This window comes from Oncorhynchus masou, chromosome 29 (assembly GCF_036934945.1).
Source record: "Oncorhynchus masou masou isolate Uvic2021 chromosome 29, UVic_Omas_1.1, whole genome shotgun sequence".
NCBI classification, from domain to species: domain Eukaryota; kingdom Metazoa; phylum Chordata; class Actinopteri; order Salmoniformes; family Salmonidae; genus Oncorhynchus; species Oncorhynchus masou.
The window spans coordinates 96,075,273-96,095,272 of NC_088240.1; the positions used below are offsets into that span (position 1 = coordinate 96,075,273).

The 20,000-nt window shown below is 43.4% G+C and overlaps 1 protein-coding gene across 1 annotated transcript in view; it reads right to left on the bottom strand.

Moving 5' to 3' along the window:
- Positions 1-1,384: 1,384 nt before the first annotated feature.
- LOC135519850 (F-actin-uncapping protein LRRC16A-like) overlaps positions 1,385-20,000 on the bottom strand; it is a gene marked incomplete at its 3' end in the record, with an annotated part of 51,002 nt that continues 32,386 nt past the window's right edge. Inside the window, exons 10-13 of the mRNA XM_064945058.1 lie at positions 17,428-17,568; positions 6,588-6,654; positions 4,940-5,151; positions 1,385-2,002 (exon numbers count right to left, since the gene is read on the bottom strand). Of these exons, the coding sequence (XP_064801130.1) occupies positions 1,385-2,002; positions 4,940-5,151; positions 6,588-6,654; positions 17,428-17,568 (1,038 nt within the window). The remainder of the gene's footprint in view (positions 2,003-4,939; positions 5,152-6,587; positions 6,655-17,427; positions 17,569-20,000) is intronic.

A 20,000-nucleotide genomic window follows, 5' to 3' on the forward strand; every position in this document is an offset into this window, starting at 1 on the left:
AGAGGGAGACGGAGAGAGGGGGAGTGGAGAGAGAGAGGGAGAGAGAGAGGAGTGAGAGACGGGGGAGTGAGAGAGAGGGAGAGAGAGGAGTGAGAGACGGAGAGAGGGGGAGTGAGAGAGAGGGGAGAGAGAGAGGAGTGAGAGAGGGGGAGTGAGAGAGAGAGAGAGAGAGGGAGTGAGAGACGGGGGAGTGAGAGAGGAGGGAGACGGAGAGAGGGGGAGTGAGAGAGAGAGGGAGAGAGGGGAGTGAGAGACGGAGAGAGGGGAGTGAGAGAGAGAGAGAGAGAGAGGGTGAGAGACGGAGAGAGGGGGGAGTGAGAGAGGGAGAGAGGAGAGGAGGGAGTGAGAGAGAGGGGAGAGAGAGAGGAGTGAGTGAGAGAGAGAGAGAGAGACGGAGAGAGGGGGAGTGAGAGAGAGGGAGAGAGAGGAGAGTGTGAGAGAGGGGGAGTGAGAGAGGGTGAGAGACGGAGAGAGAGGAGTGAGAGACGGAGAGAGGGAGAGAGAGGAGAGAGAGGAGTGAGAGACGGAGAGAGGGGGGAGTGAGAGAGAGGGAGAGAGAGGGAGTGAGAGACGGGGGAGTGGGAGAGAGAGAGAGAGAGAGAGAGGGAGTGAGAGACGGAGAGAGGGGGAGTGAGAGAGAGAGAGGAGAGAGGAGGAGAGAGGGGGAGTGAGAGAGGGGGAGTGAGAGAGGAGTGGAGAGAGAGAGGAGTGAGAGACGGGGGAGTGAGAGAGGAGTGGAGAGGGGGAGTGAGAGAGAGGGAGAGAGAGGGAGTGAGAGACGGGAGTGAGAGAGGGGGAGAGAGAGAGAGGGGAGAGAGAGGAGTGAGAGAGGGGGAGAGAGAGGAGAGTGAGAGAGGGGGGGAGTGAGAGAGGGAGAGAGAGAGAGTGAGAGACGGAGAGAGGGGGAGTGAGAGAGAGGGAGAGAGAGGGAGTGAGGGAGATGGGAGAGGAGTGAGAGAGAGGGGAGAGAGAGAGGAGTGAGAGACGGAGAGAGGGGGAGTGAGAGAGAGAGAGAGAGAGAGGTGAGAGACGGAGAGAGGGGGAGTGAGAGAGAGGGAGAGAGAGAGAGAGACGGGGGAGTGAGAGAGAGGAGAGAGAGAGGGTGAGAGAGAGAGGGGGGAGTGAGAGAGAGGGAGACAGAGAGGAGAGAGAGAGGGAGAGAGGGGGAGTGAGAGAGAGAGGGAGAGAGAGAGGAGTGAGAGACGGAGAGAGGGGGAGTGAGAGAGAGAGGGAGAGCAAAAGAGAGGAGTGGGAGACAGAGAGAGGGGGAGTAAGAGAAAGAGGGAGAGCAAAAGAGAGGAGTGGGAGACAGAGAGAGGGAAGGGGGAGAGCAAAAGAAAGAGGGAGACAGAGAGAGAGAGAAGAGGGGAGAGCGAATGAGAGGAGTGAGAGACGGAGAGAGGGGGGAGTGAGAGAGAGAGGGAGAGTGAGAGAGAGAGGGAGAGCGAATGAGAGGAGTGAGAGACGGAGAGAGGGGGGAGTGAGAGAGAGAGGGAGAGAGAGAGGAGTGAGAGACAGAGAGATGGGGAGTGAGAGAAAGAGGGAGAGCGAAAGAGAGGAGTGAGAGACAGAGAGATGGGAGTGAGAGAGAGAGGGAGAGCGAATGAGAGGAGTGAGAGACGGAGAGAGGGGGGAGTGAGAGAGAGGGAGAGAGAGAGGAGTGAGAGACGGAGAGAGGGGGGAGTGAGAGAGAGAGGGAGAGAGAGAGGAGTGAGAGACAGAGAGAGGGGGAGTGAGAGAGAGAGGGAGAGTGAGAGAGAGGAGTGAGAGACAGAGAGAGGGGGAGTGAGAGAGAGAGGGAGAGAGGGAGAAAGTTAACCTGTTCAATATAAACATGGCTGAAAGAGCAAGAGGACAGGTAATTGTTCATAGTGCTGAGTCGTAACGCTAACTTCGAGTCCATCTTGGTGACCTTCTTGGAGAAGAACTCGTCCACCCCCTCATCAACCCTTCCATGCAGGCCGTTCTGCTCTCCGTCCTGAGACGTGGTGCTGCTGATTTGCTGTGAAGTAAAAATACAGGGTTGTTATAACAACATGACAATACAGGGTTGTTATAACACCATGACAAAACAGGGTTGTCATAACACCATGACAAAACAGGGTTGTTACAACACCATGACAATACAAGGTTGTTATAACACCATGACAAAACAGGGTTGTTATAACAACATGACAATACAAGGTTGTTATAACACCATGACAAAACAGGGTTGTTATAACATTATACCACTACAGGGTTGTTATAACACCATACCACTACAGGGTCGTTATAACCCCATACCACTACAGGGTTGTTTTAACACCAAACCAATACAGGGTTGTTATAACACCATGACAAAACAGGGTTGTTACAACACCATGACAAAACAGGGTTGTTATAACACCATGACAATACAGGGTTGTTATAACACCATGACAATACAGGGTTGTTATAACACCATATCACTACAGGGTTGTTATAACACCATACCACTACAGGGTTGTTATAACACCATACCACTACAGGGTTGTTATAACACCATACCACTACAGGGTTGTTATAACACCATACCACTACAGGGTTGTTATAACACCATACCACTACAGGGTTGTTACAACACCATACCACTACAGGGTTGTTACAACACTAAACCACTACAGTGTTGTTATAACGCCATGCCACTACAGGGTTGTTATAACACCATGACAATACAGGGTTGTTATAACACCATATCACTACAGGGTTGTTATAACACCATACCACTACAGGGTTGTTATAACACCATACCACTACAGGGTTGTTATAACACCATACCACTACAGGGTTGTTATAACACTATACCACTACAGGGTTGTTATAACACCATACCACTACAGGGTTGTTATAACACCATACCACTACAGGGTCGTTATAACACCATACCACTACAGGGTTGTTTTAATACCATACCAATACAGGGTTGTTATAACACCATTACAATACAGGGTTGTTATAACACCATACCACTACAGGGTTGTTATAACACCATACCACTACAGGGTTGTTATAACTCCATACTACTACAGGGTTGTTATAACACTATACCACTACAGGGTTGTTATAACACCATACCACTACAGGGTTGTTATAACACCATACCACTACAGGGTCGTTATAACACCATACCACTACAGGGTTGTTTTAATACCATACCAATACAGGGTTGTTATAACACCATGACAATACATGGTTGTTATAACACCATACCACTACAGGGTTGTTATAACACTATACCACGACAGGGTTGAATTAACACCATACCATTACAGGGTTGTTACAACACCATGCCACTACAGGTGGGTTATAACACCATACAGGGTTGTTATAACACCATACAGGGTTGATATAACACAATACAGGGTTGTTATAACACCATGACACTACGGGGTTGTTATAACACCATGACACTACGGGGTTGTTATAACACAATACAGGGTTGTTATAACACCATACAGGGTTGTTATAACACCATACAGGGTTGTTATAACACCATACCACTACAGGGTTGTTATAACACCATACCACTACAGGGTTGTTATAACACCATACCACTACAGGGTTGTTATAACACCATGACACTACAGGGTTGATATAACACAATACAGGGTTGTTATAACACCATACAGGGTTGTTATAACACCATACCACTACAGGGTTGTTATAACACCATACCACTACAGGGTTGTTATAACACCATACAGGGTTGTTGTAACACCATACCACTACAGGGTTGTTATAACACGAGACCACTACAGGGTTGTTATAACACCATACCACTACAGGGTTGTTATAACAACATGACACTACAGGGTTGTTATAACACCATAACACTACAGGGTTGTTATAACACCATACCACTACAGGGTTGTTATAACACCATACCACTACAGGGTTGTTATAACACCATGCCACTACAGGGTTGTTATAACACCATACCACTACAGGGTTGTTATAACACCATAAAGGGTTGTTATAACACCATACAGGGTTGTTATAACACCATACCACTACAGGGTTGTTATAACACCATACCACTACAGGGTTGTTATAACACAATACAGGGTTGTTATAACACCATACCACTACAGGGTTGTTATAACACCATACCACTACAGGGTTGTTATAACACCATGCCACTACAGGGTTGTTATAACACCATGACAATACAGGGTTGATATAACACAATACAGGGTTGTTATAACACCATACCACTACAGGGTTGTTATAACACCATACCACTACAGGGTTGTTATAACACCATACCACTACAGGGTTGTTATAACACCATACAGGGTTGTTGTAACACCATACCACTACAGGGTTGTTATAACACGAGACCACTACAGGGTTGTTATAACACCGTACCACTACAGGGTTGTTATAACAACATGACACTACAGGGTTGTTATAACACCATAACACTACAGGGTTGTTATAACACCATACCACTACAGGGTTGTTATAACACCATACCACTACAGGGTTGTTATAACACCATACCACTACAGGGTTGTTATAACACCATAAAGGGTTGTTATAACACCATACAGGGTTGTTATAACACCATACCACTACAGGGTTGTTATAACACAATACAGGGTTGTTATAACACCATACCACTACAGGGTTGTTATAACACAATACAGGGTTGTTATAACACCATACCACTACATGGTTGTTATAACACAATACAGGGTTGTTATAACACCATACCAGATAAACTTCTTCATAAAGTAAGAGAGGACTAGTTGTGTGTTTGAGAACAAGAGTAAAACGTGTTTCTAAAATAAACACCATACTCACTCCAAAGGTTGTTCCTCTGGGGTTGTTGTTCGAACTAAATAACTGACATCTCCCTTACGGACTGTTGCTGTCCAGCACATTTCCCCCACCAGTAACTCACAGCGGCGATACTCACCGGTATCTTACTGGACTGCATCTTCTTGTTCCTGCGAGGCCGTAGTTTGGTGAAGTGCTGCAGCTTTTTGGCCTCGTCTGAGGGCAGTTCTCCCATGGCCCCTGACGGTCTCTTCTCTAACCTCGAGGGGGTAGGAGCAGGGGAAGGTGCAGGAGGGTCCTCTGTGTGGATAGGAACATCTTCCAGGGCCTTGTCAAGGTCAAACTCCATCTCTACAAGGTCAGAGGTCACAGGTTATAGACAGGTCAGAGGATTACATACTGTACACGGTGAGAACATTATGAGTAAGTAAGCATTTTGCAGTTCATATGTATCATATTTAGTTAATTCATATGTTTGTTATCTTACTAGTAACACTATGTAATGAAACACATCTCACAAAACACATTTCTGCATTTATAAATTAACCTAAAACTAGAGGTATGTTATCTAAATGAGCTCTCTGTCAGAACCTAAAACTAGAGGTATGTTATCTAAACCAGCTCTCTGTCAGAACCTAAAACTAGAGGTATGTTATCTAAACTAGCACTCTGTCAGAACCTAAAACTAGAGGTATGTTATCTAAACTAGCACTCTGTCAGAACCTAAAACTAGAGGTATGTTATCTAAACTAGCTCTCTGTCAGAACCTAAAACTAGAGGTATGTTATCTAAACGAGCTCTCTGTCAGTTCCTAAAACTAGAGGTATGCTATCTAAACTAGCACTCTGTCAGAACCTAAAACTAGAGGTATGTTATCTAAACTAGCACTCTGTCAGAACCTAAAACTAGAGGTATGTTATCTAAACTAGCTCTCTGTCAGAACCTAAAACTAGAGGTATGTTATCTAAACTAGCACTCTGTCAGAACCTAAAACTAGAGGTATGTTATCTAAACCAACTGTCTGTCAGAACCTAAAACTAGAGGTATGTTATCTAAACTAGCTCTCTGTCAGAACCTATAACCAGAGGTATGTTATCTAAACTAGCTCTCTGTCAGAACCTAAAACTAGAGGTATGTTATCTAAACCAACTGTCTGTCAGAACCTAAAACTAGAGGTATGTTATCTAAACTAGCTCTCTGTCAGAACCTAAAACTAGAGGTATGTTATCTAAACTAGCTCTCTGTCAGAACCTAAAACGAGAGGTATGTTATCTAAACTAGCTCTCTGTCAGAACCTAAAACTAGAGGTATGTTATCTATACCAGCTGTCTGTCAGAACCTAAAACTAGAGGTATGTTATCTAAACTAGCGCTCTGTCAGAACCTAAAACTAGAGGTATGTTATCTAAACTAGCTCTCTGTCAGAACCTAAAACTAGAGGTGTGTTATCTAAACCAGCTCTCTGTCAGAACCTAAAACTAGAGGTATGTTATCTAAACCAGCTGTCTGTCAGAACCTAAAACTAGAGGTATGTTATCTATACGAGCTCTCTGTCAGAACCTAAGACTAGAGGTATGTTATCTAAACCAGCTGTCTGTCAGAACCTAAAACTAGAGGTATGTTATCTAAACCAGCTGTCTGTCAGAACCTAAAACTAGAGGTATGTTATCTAGTTCATTATTTATCAGCTTCTAGTACAGGTAGTAGGAACACAACAACAATCTGTCATGGTCCACACGTCACAACGTTGATCTGATACTAGCGTTCTGCTTGGTCGAGGAGACTCACCGAAGGCACGAGAAACTGGACGGAGCATCCTACTGTGGATGCTTTTCCTCTTGGACTTGGGAGTCATCTGGAAAGAACACAGATATTTACGCATAAGAGACGCCATGACTACTATCATCAAAACCTTCTGATACTCAGCCAGCCCTCTTACAGTAGACTGGGATGTCACTTTCAATCCACAAACACAAAACACACTTCACTGAGAGTAATGTGTCAATGCTGCACTTGAATTCAGGACATCATTTCAATACTAGTTTGCGTAAAAGATGAAGTGATCTTTATCTTGTTAGTTTTTTTCCCTCTCGCTTTTTCGGTTACCAAAACAAGTGTTACCAAAACAAAACCAAAAATGAGGACAGACAACTAACTGTGTCCTGCTGCATCAAACCTCCAATATTGACAGGACAGAACACTAACTAACAGGAGATGTGTCCTGCTACATCAATATTAACAGGACAGAACACTAACTAACACTAACTAACAAGAGATGTGTCCTGCTACATCAATATTAACAGGACAGAACACTAACTAACACTAACTAACAGGAGATGTGTCCTGCTACATCAATATTAACAGGACAGAACACTAACTAACACTAACTAACAGGAGATGTGTCCTGCTACATCAATATTAACAGGACAGAACACTAACTAACACTAACTAACAGGAGATGTGTCCTGCTACATCAATATTAACAGGACAGAACACTAACTAACACTAACTAACAGGAGATGTGTCCTGCTACATCAATATTAACAGGACAGAACACTAACTAACAGGAGATGTGTCCTGCTACATCAATATTAACAGGACAGAACACTAACTAACACTAACTAACAGGAGATGTGTCCTGCTGCATCAATATTAACAGGACAAAACACTAACTAACAGGAGATGTGTCCTGCTACATCAATATTAACAGGACAAAACACTAACTAACAGGAGATGTGTCCTGCTGCATCAATATTAACAGGACAGAACACTAACTAACATGAGATGTGTCCTGCTACATCAATATTAACAGGACAGAACACTAACTAACAGGAGATGTGTCCTGCTACATCAATATTAACAGGACAGAACACTAACTAACAGGAGATGTGTCCTGCTACATCAATATTAACAGGACAGAACACTAACTAACACTAACTAACAGTAGATGTGTCCTGCTGCATCAATATTAACAGGACAGAACACTAACTAACACTAACTAACAGGAGATGTGTCCTGCTACATCAATATTAACAGGACAGAACACTAACTAACACTAACTAACAGGAGATGTGTCCTGCTACATCAATATTAACAGGACAGAACTCTAAATAACACTAACTAACAGGAGATGTGTCCTGCTGCATCAATATTAACAGGACAGAACACTAACTAACACTAACTAACATGAGATGTGTCCTGCTGCATCAATATTAACAGGACAGAACACTAACTAACAGGAGATGTGTCCTGCTACATCAATATTAACAGGACAGAACACTAACTAACACTAACTAACAGGAGATGTGTCCTGCTACATCAATATTAACAGGACAGAACACTAACTAACACTAACTAACAGGAGATGTGTCCTGCTACATCAATATTAACAGGGCAGAACACTAACTAACACTAACTAACAGGAGATGTGTCCTGCTACATCAATATTAACAGGACAGAACACTAACTAACAGGAGATGTGTCCTGCTACATCAATATTAACAGGACAGAACACTAACTAACACTAACTAACAGGAGATGTGTCCTGCTACATTAATATTAACAGGACAGAACACTAACTAACACTAACTAACAGGAGATGTGTCCTGCTACATCAATATTAACAGGACAGAACACTAACTAACACTAACTAACAGGAGATGTGTCCTGCTACATCAATATTAACAGGACAGAACACTAACTAACACTAACTAACAAGAGATGTGTCCTGCTGCATCAATATTAACAGGACAGAACACTAACTAACACTAACTAACAAGAGATGTGTCCTGCTGCATCAATATTAACAGGACAGAACACTAACTAACAAGAGATGTGTCCTGCTGCATCAATATTAACAGGGCAGAACACTAACTAACACTAACTAACAAGAGATGTGTCCTGCTGCATCAATATTAACAGGACAGAACACTAACTAACAAGAGATGTGTCCTGCTGCATCAATATTAACAGGGCAGAACACTAACTAACACTAACTAACAAGAGATGTGTCCTGCTGCATCAATATTAACAGGACAGAACACTAACTAACAGGAGATGTGTCCTGCTACATCAATATTAACAGGACAGAACACTAACTAACAGGAGATGTGTCCTGCTTCATCAATATTAACAGGACAGAACACTAACTAACACTAACTAACAGGAGATGTGTCCTGCTACATCAATATTAACAGGACAGAACACTAACTAACACTAACTAACAGGAGATGTGTCCTGCTACATCAATATTAACAGGACAGAACACTAACTAACAGGAGATGTGTCCTGCTACATCAATATTAACAGGACAGAACACTAACTAACACTAACTAACAGGAGATGTGTCCTGCTACATCAATATTAACAGGACAGAACACTAACTAACACTAACTAACAGGAGATGTGTCCTGCTACATCAATATTAACAGGACAGAACACTAACTAACACTAACTAACAGGAGATGTGTCCTGCTACATCAATATTAACAGGACAGAACACTAACTAACACTAACTAACAGGAGATGTGTCCTGCTACATTAATATTAACAGGACAGAACACTAACTAACAGGAGATGTGTCCTGCTACATCAATATTAACAGGACAGAACACTAACTAACACTAACTAACAGGAGATGTGTCCTGCTACATCAATATTAACAGGACAGAACACTAACTAACACTAACTAACAGGAGATGTGTCCTGCTACATTAATATTAACAGGACAGAACACTAACTAACAGGAGATGTGTCCTGCTACATCAATATTAACAGGACAGAACACTAACTAACAGTAGATGTGTCCTGCTTCATCAATATTAACAGGACAGAACACTAACTAACAGGAGATGTGTCCTGCTACATCAATATTAACAGGACAGAACACTAACTAACAGTAGATGTGTCCTGCTTCATCAATATTAACAGGACAGAACATTAACTAACAGGAGATGTGTCCCGCTACATCAATATTAACAGGACAGAACACTAACTAACACGAACTAACCCCCCTAAATTACATTTCACATCCCCAATCTTTCCACACTGAAAGAGATTTTTAAAAATCATAAAAGACAAGGTTGAAACAATCATAAAGCTTTGTGCTATGGGTGTGATACACTTGGCCAGCTCTTTTAAACTGGAGAGAAAGAGAGAGGAGAAAGAGAGAGAGAGAGAGCCAGAGAGAGAAAGAGAGAGAAAGAGCCAGAGAGAGAGAGAGCTATAGAGAGATAAAGAGAGAGAGAGCCAGAGAGAGAGAGACAGAGAGAGAGAGCTATAAGAGAGAGAAAGGGATATATATATAGAGAGAGAGAGCTGTAGAGAGAGAGAGAGAGAGCCAGAGAGAGAGAGAGAGAGCCAGAGAGAGAGAGAGCCAGAGTGAGAGAGAGCCAGAGAGAGAGAGAGAACCAGAGAGATAGAGAGAGAGAGCCAGAGAGAGAGCTAGAGAGAGCCAGAGAGAGAGGGAGAGCGAGAGAGAGAGAGCCAGAGAGAGAGAGAGCCAGAGAGAGAGCGAGAGTGAGAGCTCTTGGCCAGTACCATCCAGATCTCCTTGGTTATTGCATCTTTTAGGATCTGAGCCCTTGGTCACAAAACTACTTCCAATCAGTATCTGTGATACAATAAGTGTCTGTTCCCCATCACCCCCAGCATAAACATAACCCTATCAGATATATATCACAAATACACTATCAACACAATCATCTATGGATGTTTCTCATGACAATACCAGAGAGGGAGATTTGACACAGTGAGTGAACTGAAGACAACAGTATTTCAGGTGACATTGTGACACTGTGAGTGACATCATGACCAGGTGGTGTTCCAGCAGTGTGGAATGATGCAATGAGGGAGGGGCGTTGCATCAGGAGTTAGACAGGCAAATACTTGTTCATCACAAGATATGACATCAAACTGTGTCAGGCCCCAGTGTCCTGTCTACTGCGTCAGGCCCCAGTGTTCTATCTACTGCGTCAGGCCCCAGTGTCCTATCTACCGCGTCAGGCCCCACTGTCCTATCTGACCGCGTCAGGCCCCACTGTCCTATCTGACCGCGTCAGGCCCCACTGTCCTATCTGACCGCGTCAGGCCCCACTGTCCTATCTGACCGCGTCAGGCCCCACTGTCCTATCTGACCGCGTCAGGCCCCACTGTTCTATCTTACTGCTTCAGGCCCCGCTGTCCTATCTACTGCGTCAGGCCCCACTGTCCTATCTGACCGCGTCAGGCCCCGCTGTTCTATCTGACTGCTTCAGGCCCCACTGTCCTATCTACTGCGTCAGGCCCCACTGTTCTATCTTACTGCTTCAGGCCCCGCTGTTCTATCTTACTGCGTCAGGCCCCACTGTTCTATCTTACTGCGTCAGGCCCCACTGTTCTATCTTACTGCGTCAGGCCCCGCTGTTCTATCTTACTGCGTCAGGCCCCACTGTTCTATCTTACTGCTTCAGGCCCCGCTGTCCTATCTACTGCGTCAGGCCCCACTGTCCTATCTACTGCGTCAGGCCCCACTGTCCTATCTACTGCGTCAGGCCCCACTGTCCTATCTACTGCGTCAGGCCCCACTGTCCTATCTACTGCGTCAGGCCCCACTGTCCTATCTACTGCGTCAGGCCCCGCTGTCCTATCTGACTGCGTCAGGCCCCGCTGTCCTATCTACTGCGTCAGGCCCCACTGTTCTATCTTACTGCTTCAGGCCCCACTGTCCTATCTGACTGCGTCAGGCCCCGCTGTCCTATCTACTGCGTCAGGCCCCACTGTTCTATCTTACTGCTTCAGGCCCCGCTGTCCTATCTACTGCGTCAGGCCCCACTGTTCTATCTTACTGCTTCAGGCCCCACTGTCCTATCTGACTGCGTCAGGCCCCACTGTCCTATCTCACTGCGTCAGGCCCCGCTGTCCTATCTACTGCGTCAGGCCCCACTGTCCTATCTACTGCGTCAGGCCCCAGTGTCCTATCTACTGCGTCAGGCCCCAGTGTCCTATCTACTGCGTCAGGCCCCACTGTTCTATCTTACTGCTTCAGGCCCCGCTGTTCTATCTGACTGCGTCAGGCCCCACTGTTCTATCTTACTGCGTCGGGCCCCACTGTTCTATCTACTGCGTCAGGCCCCACTGTTCTATCTTACTGCGTCAGGCCCCACTGTTCTATCTTACTGCGTCGGGCCCCACTGTTCTATCTTACTGCGTCAGGCCCCACTGTTCTATCTTACTGCGTCAGGCCCCACACGCTCACCATCTAACAGATAAAAACTGTTGTGGCTTGTTCAAAATATGCTTTTCATCAAATTCTGTTTGTGCCAACAGAGTTTTTCATCTCTTGAAGAGATTAAAATGGCCTCAATCTCTAACCGGACCGGATCTGAACCATCAGATCCAACTCAGTAGTCAGTTCACGTTGGGCCAGGCTGGGCAGAGAGGGAGGCAAGGGAGGGAGAGAGGCAGGGGAGGAAGGGAAGAGTGGAGGAGGGGAGGGCTAGTGTCTGTCGGGCCAGTTTCCCCTCAGGGCTGCCACATTCTGATGGCTCAGATAAAATGAGAGAGAGAGAGAGAGAGAGAGAGAGAGAGAGAGAGAGAGAGAGAGAGAGAGAGGGAGAGAGGAGAGGGAGAGAGAGAGGGAAAGAGAGGGGGAGAGGGAGAGGAGGACTGAACAAGGATGGTCTTTGTGTTACTGTACCAGCTAGTGAGTGGACGGACGGACGGACGGACGGACAGACAGACAGACACAGAACAGGGTGGGTGAGAGAAAGAGTGAAAAATAGTGAGAGAGAGAGTCGAGAGTTACTTACACTGGTGCAGCAAAGAGTCTCCATGATGCAAAGGTTGAACGAGGAGGGAAGGAAGGAAGGAGAGAGAAAGAGAGCAGAAAAGAGAAAAGAGAGAAGATAAAGGCTCAATGAATTCAGAAACATGAAAATGAAAAGACACTGGAGAGAGAGAGAACTCTATAGGTAGATCATTGAGAGAGAGAGAGGGAGAGAGAACTCTATAGGTAGATCATTGAGAGAGAGAGAACTCTATAGGTAGATCATTGAGAGAGAGAGAGAGAGAGAGGGAGAGAGAGAGAGGGAGGGAGAGAGAGAGAGAACTCTATAGGTAGATCATTGAGAGAGAGAGAGGGAGAGAGAACTCTATAGGTAGATCATTGAGAGAGAGAGAACTCTATAGGTAGATCATTGAGAGAGAGAGAGAGAGAGAGAGGGAGGGAGAGAACTCTATAGGTAGATCATTGAGAGAGAGAGAGAGGGAGAGAGAGAGAACTCTATAGGTAGATCATTAAGAGAGAGAGAGAGAGAACTCTATAGGTAGATCATTTGAGAGAGAAAACTCTATAGGTAGATCATTGAGAGAGAGAGAGAGAGAGGGAGGGAGAGAGAGAACTCTATAGGTAGATCATTGAGAGAGAGAGAGAGGGAGAGAGAGAGAACTCTATAGGTAGATCATTAAGAGAGAGAGAGAACTCTATAGGTAGATCATTAGAGAGAGAGAGAGAACTCTATAGGTAGATCATTGAGAGAGAGAGAGAGAACTCTATAGGTAGATCATTAAGAGAGAGAGAGAGAGGGAGAGAGAGAGAACTCTATAGGTAGATCATTGAGAGAGAGAGAGAGAGAGAGGGAGGGAGAGAGAGAGAGAACTCTATAGGTAGATCATTAAGAGAGAGAGAGAGAGAGAACTCTATAGGTAGATCATTGAGAGAGAGAGAGAGAGAGAGAGGGAGGGAGAGAACTCTATAGGTAGATCATTGAGAGAGAGAGAGGGAGAGAGAGAGAACTCTATAGGTAGATCATTAAGAGAGAGAGAGAGAGAACTCTATAGGTAGATCATTTGAGAGAGAAAACTCTATAGGTAGATCATTGAGAGAGAGAGAGAGAGAGAGAGGGAGGGAGAGAGAGAACTCTATAGGTAGATCATTGAGAGAGAGAGAGAGGGAGAGAGAGAGAACTCTATAGGTAGATCATTAAGAGAGAGAGAGAACTCTATAGGTAGATCATTAGAGAGAGAGAGAGAACTCTATAGGTAGATCATTGAGAGAGAGAGAACTCTATAGGTAGATTATTAAGAGAGAGAGATAACTCTATAGGTAGATCATTGAGAGAGAGAGAACTCTATAGGTAGATTATTAAGAGAGAGAGATAACTCTATAGGTAGATCATTAAGAGAGAGAGAGAACTCTATAGGTAGATCATTAGAGAGAGAGAGAGCGAGAGAGAGAGAGAACTATATAGGTGGATCATTAGAGAGAGAGAGAGAGAGAGAGAGAGAGAGAGAGAGAACTCTATAGGTAGATCATTAGAGAGAGAGAGAGAGAGGGAATTCTATAGGTAGATCATTAGAGAGAGAGAGAGAGAGAGTGAGAACTCTATAGGTAGATCATTAGAGAGAGAGAGAGAGTGAGAACTCTATAGGTAGATCATTAGAGAGAGAGAGAGAGAGAGAGAGAGAGAACTCTATAGGTAGATCATTAGAGAGAGAGAGAGAGAGAGAGAGAGAGAGAGAGAGAACTCAAGGCTGGAAGGTTAAAGCCTCTTCAGGTAAACAATGAGATGGAATCAACTTGAAATCCTTTGGGACATTAACCCAGAGCCATGTAAATGGCTGTGGTTTAACCTTTTAGGACAACAACCACCAGATCATATCAACCGGGAGAAAAACACATCCCATGTGAGTGGTAGGGTTGTATTCATTAGTGTTTACCAAAGCAAAACGTTTCAAAACATTGTGCAACGAAAAATGTAAAAACAAGTGTTTTTTATTGGACAAATTCAGAGAAAATCCTTCCGTTTCAAGATGTTGTCTATGGTTTTCGTGCCGAGTGAATAAGACAAAGGCCTCTCTGTGAGTGTTTGACTGATGTACGCCGCTACAAAGACGGGAAGTAATGCTGCTCTTAATGAGATTAATTTAGACAGGAAACACAGACGGCCTTGATGAAAGGACTTAATTAATACACTACTTAGGGAGGGAGGGAGGGTGGGAAGGAGAGAGGATGGGAGAGAGGGAGGGTGGGAAGGAGGGAGGGAAGGAGAGAGGATGGGAGTGAGAGAGGGAGGAGGGAGGGAAGGAGGGAGAGAGGGAGGGAAGGAGAGAAGATGGGAGGGAGGGAGGATGGGAGAGAGGGAGGGAGGGAAGGAGGGAGGGAAGGAGAGAGGATGGGAGTGAGAGAGGGAGGAGGGAGGGAAGGAGGGAGAGAGGGAGGGAAGGAGAGAGGATGGGAGGGATGGAGGGAGGAGGGAGGGAAGGAGGGATAGAGGGAGAGAGGGAGGGAAGGAGAGAAATGGGAGGGTGGGAGGGAGGGAGGGAGGGAGGGAGGAGGGATGGAGGATGGGAGGGATGGAGGATGGGAGGGAGGGAAGGAGAGAGGATGGGAGTGAGGGAGGGAGGAGGGAGGGAAGGCGGGAGAGAGGGAGGGAAGGAGAGAGCATGGGAGAGAGGGAGGGAGGGAAGGAGAGAGGGAGGGAGGGAAGGAGAGAGGGAGGGAGGGAAGTTAATTAACCATATAGAGGCTATAAGTACTAGAGAGGTATAGGTCTTCTCCTGTCCAAACCTTGAATGGATGAATCCAACCCCATCTCTGTAATGGCTGTGTAATCCAACCCCATCTCTTTAATGGCTGTGTAATCCAACCCCATCTCTTTAATGGCTGTGTAATCCAACCCCATCTCTTTAATGGCTGTGTAATCCAACCCCATCTCTGTAATGGCTGTGTAATCCAACCCCATCTCTGTAATGGCTGTGTAATCCAACCCCATCTCTGTAATGGCTGTGTAATCCAACCCCATCTCTTTAATGGCTGTGTAATCCAACCCCATCTCTGTAATGGCTGTGTAATCCAACCCCATCTCTTTAATGGCTGTGTAATCCAACCCCATCTCTGTAATGGCTGTGTAATCCAACCCCATCTCTGTAATGGCTGTGTAATCCAACCCCATCTCTGTAATGGTTGTGTAATCCAACCGCATCTCTTTAATGGCTGTGTAATCCAACCCTATCTCTTTAATGGCTGTGTAAACAACAGCAGACACACCAAGCACAGCCAGAACTAAATATAGAATACATGCAGTCAGTCAACTAGCCTGGACTAAACCTGTCTGTTTAAAACAATAGGATGAGGGTCAGTAGCCAATAAGACAATAGGATGAATCCCTTAGAACCATCCTACCACAATGAATCAACCTCCCTATCCTACCATCCTACCACAATGTATTAACCTCCCTATCCTACCATCCTACCACAATGAATCAACATCCCTATCCTACCACCCTACCACAATGAATCAACCTCCCTATCCTACCATCCTACCACAATGTATTAACCTCCCTATCCTACCATCCTACCACAATGAATCAACCTCCCTATCCTACCACCCTACCACAATGAATCAACCTCCCAATCCTACCATCCTACCACAATGAATCAACCTCCCTATCCTACCATCCTACCACAATGAATCAACCTCCCTATCCTACCATCCTACCACAATGACTCAACCTCCCTATCTTACCATCCTACCACAATGAATCAACCTCCCTACAGTATCTTACCATAATGAATCAACCTCCCTACAGTATCTTACCATAATGAATCAACCTCCCTACAGTATCTTACCATCCTACCACAATGAATCAACCTCCCTACAGTATCTTACCACAATGAATCAACCTCCCTACAGTATCTTACCATAATGAATCAACCTCCCTACAGTATCTTACCATAATGAATCAACCTCCCTACAGTATCTTACCATAATGAATCAACCTCCCTACAGTATCTTACCATAATGAATCAACCTCCCTATCCCACCATCCTACCATAATGAATCAACCTCCCTACTGTATCTTACCATCTTACCATAATGAATCAACCTCCCTACAGTATCCTACCATAATGAATCAACCTCCCTACTGTATCTTACCATAATGAATCAACCTCCCTATCCTACTATTTTACCATGGCCAGTTGGCACAGCATGAGGAACTGCTAATTCATTACAGTTCGATAGAACCAGGTAACCTTAATGGTAGATTAAGGATTTTGGCCTTTCAGGACAATAACCAGACATGAGCCAAGGTTAGCTCATCTCCCTGTAACACTCAGTCTGAGATTAGACATGTCTGGAACCCCAAATGAGTGAGGAACTGTTACGGATACAGTTATCCTGTGTGTGTGTGTATCCTGTGTGTGTGTTTCTTTTCTCTCCTCCTCCCCTCACAGGTGAAAATCATCACTCCCCAATCAGTCAACAATCAATCATCAATCAGAAGACACACCTCCTCCTATTTCCTGACCTATCACAGTTCCTTTCCCATGTTTTAAAAACCCCATCATTTGTTTGTTCTGGAGCCCAGCTCAGCTGAGCTCAATCTCTCTGTAAATGCCATGTCTGTAGGTCTCTGTGTTTCACTCTCGCTTTGTGTCTTAACCTCTCTTTTGTTTAAGCACCTCATAGCACTTTGTCATCACCTGTGAGTATTGTTTTTGGTTATGGTGTTTGTGTTACGAATCTCATTACCATCCCCCCTAGACTGTCGGGCCAAAAGGGATTCGTAACAGGAACCCACGACAAGGAGACAGAATGAACAGGATCCTGGCCCTCACACAAAACACAGGGTCGCGTAGTGTAGTGTACCATGCATGTCTCTAGGTCCTCCAGCCTTTCTGCCTCATTCAGCTCCGTGGTGGCCCGTTTAGGAGCCCTCTCCTCGGGTACGTCCAGGTCCACAGACTCCCGCTGGACCAGAGGACGCTCCTTCCTCACCAGGTGGTCAGCCTAGGGGGGAGCAAGACATAATGACTATTACACTACTGTTACTATGGTCACTATTACTGTTACTATAGTAACTATTACTATGTTCACTATTACTGTTACTATGGTCACTATTACTGTTACCACTGTCACTATTACTGTTACTAGGGTCACTATTACTGTTACTATAGTAACTATTACTATGTTCACTATTACTGTTACCATAGTCACTATTACTGTTACTAGGGTCACTATTACTGTTACTATAGTAACTATTACTATGTTCACTATTACTGTTACCATAGTCACTATTACTGTTACCATAGTCACTATTACTGTTACCATAGTCACTATTACTGTTACCATAGTCACTATTACTGTTACCATAGTCACTATTACTGTTACTATAGTCACTATTACCGTTACCATAGTCACTATTACTGTTACTATAGTAACTATTACTGTTACCATAGTCACTATTACTGTTACCAAAGTCACTATTACCGTTACCATAGTCACTATTACTGTTACTATAGTAACTATTACTATGTTCACTATTACTGTTACCATAGTCACTATTACTGTTACTACAGTCACTATTACTGTTACTATAGTAACTATTACTATGTTCACTATTACTGTTACCATAGTCACTATTACTGTTACTAGGGTCACTATTACTGTTACTATAGTAACTATTACTATGTTCACTATTACTGTTACCATAGTCACTATTACTGTTACCATAGTCACTATTACTGTTACCATAGTCACTATTACTGTTACCATAGTCACTATTACTGTTACCATAGTCACTATTACTGTTACTATAGTCACTATTACCGTTACCATAGTCACTATTACTGTTACTATAGTAACTATTACTGTTACCATAGTCACTATTACTGTTACCAAAGTCACTATTACCGTTACCATAGTCACTATTACTGTTACTATAGTAACTATTACTATGTTCACTATTACTGTTACCATAGTCACTATTACTGTTACTACAGTCACTATTACTGTTACTATAGTAACTATTACTATGTTCACTCTTACTGTTACCATAGTCACTATTACTGTTACCATAGTCACTATTACTGTTACCATAGTCACTATTACTGTTACCATAGTCACTATTACTGTTACTATAGTCACTATTACCGTTACCATAGTCACTATTACTGTTACTATAGTAACTATTACTGTTACCATAGTCACTATTACTGTTACCATAGTCACTATTACCGTTACCATAGTCACTATTACTGTTACTATAGTAACTATTACTATGTTCACTATTACTGTTACCATAGTCACTATTACTGTTACTACAGTCACTATTACTGTTACTATAGTAACTATTACTATGTTCACTCTTACTGTTACCATAGTCACTATTACTGTTACCATAGTCACTATTACTGTTACCATAGTCACTATTACTGTTACCATAGTCACTATTACTGTTACTATAGTCACTATTACCGTTACCATAGTCACTATTACTGTTACTATAGTAACTATTACTGTTACCATAGTCACTATTACTGTTACCATAGTCACTATTACCGTTACCATAGTCACTATTACTGTTACTATAGTAACTATTACTATGTTCACTATTATTGTTACCATAGTCACTATTACTGTTACCACAGTCACTATTACTGTTACTATAGTAACTATTACTGTTACCAAAGTCACTATTACTGTTACTATAGTAACTATCACTATGTTCACTATTACTGTTACCATAGTCACTATTACCGTTACCAGAGTCACTATTACTGTTACCATAGTCGCTATTACTATGTTCACTATTATTGCTACCATAGTCACTATTACTGTTACTATAGTCACTATTACTGTTACTATGTTCACAAATACTGTTACTATGTTCACTATTACTGTTACTATGGTCACTATTACTGTTACTATGGTCACTATTACTGTTACTATGTTCACTATTACTGTTACTATGTTCACTATTACTGTTACTATGGTCACTATTACTGTTACTACAGTCACTATTGCTGTTACTATAGTCACTATTACTGTTACTATGGTCACTATTACTGTTGCTATAGTCACTATTACTATGTTCACTATTACTGTTACTATGTTCACTATTACTGTTACTATAGTCACAAATACTGTTCCTATAGTCACAATTACTGTTACTATGTTCACTATTGCTGTTACTATAGTCACTATTACTGTTACTATGGTCACAATTACTGTTGCTATAGTCACTATTACTATGTTCACTATTACTGTTACTATGTTCACTATTACTGTTACTATAGTCACAAATACTGTTCCTATAGTCACAATTACTGTTACTATGTTCACTATTGCTGTTACTATGGCCACTCTTACTGTTACTATAGCCACTATTACTATTACTATGTTCACTATTACTGTTACTATAGGCACTATAACTGTTACTA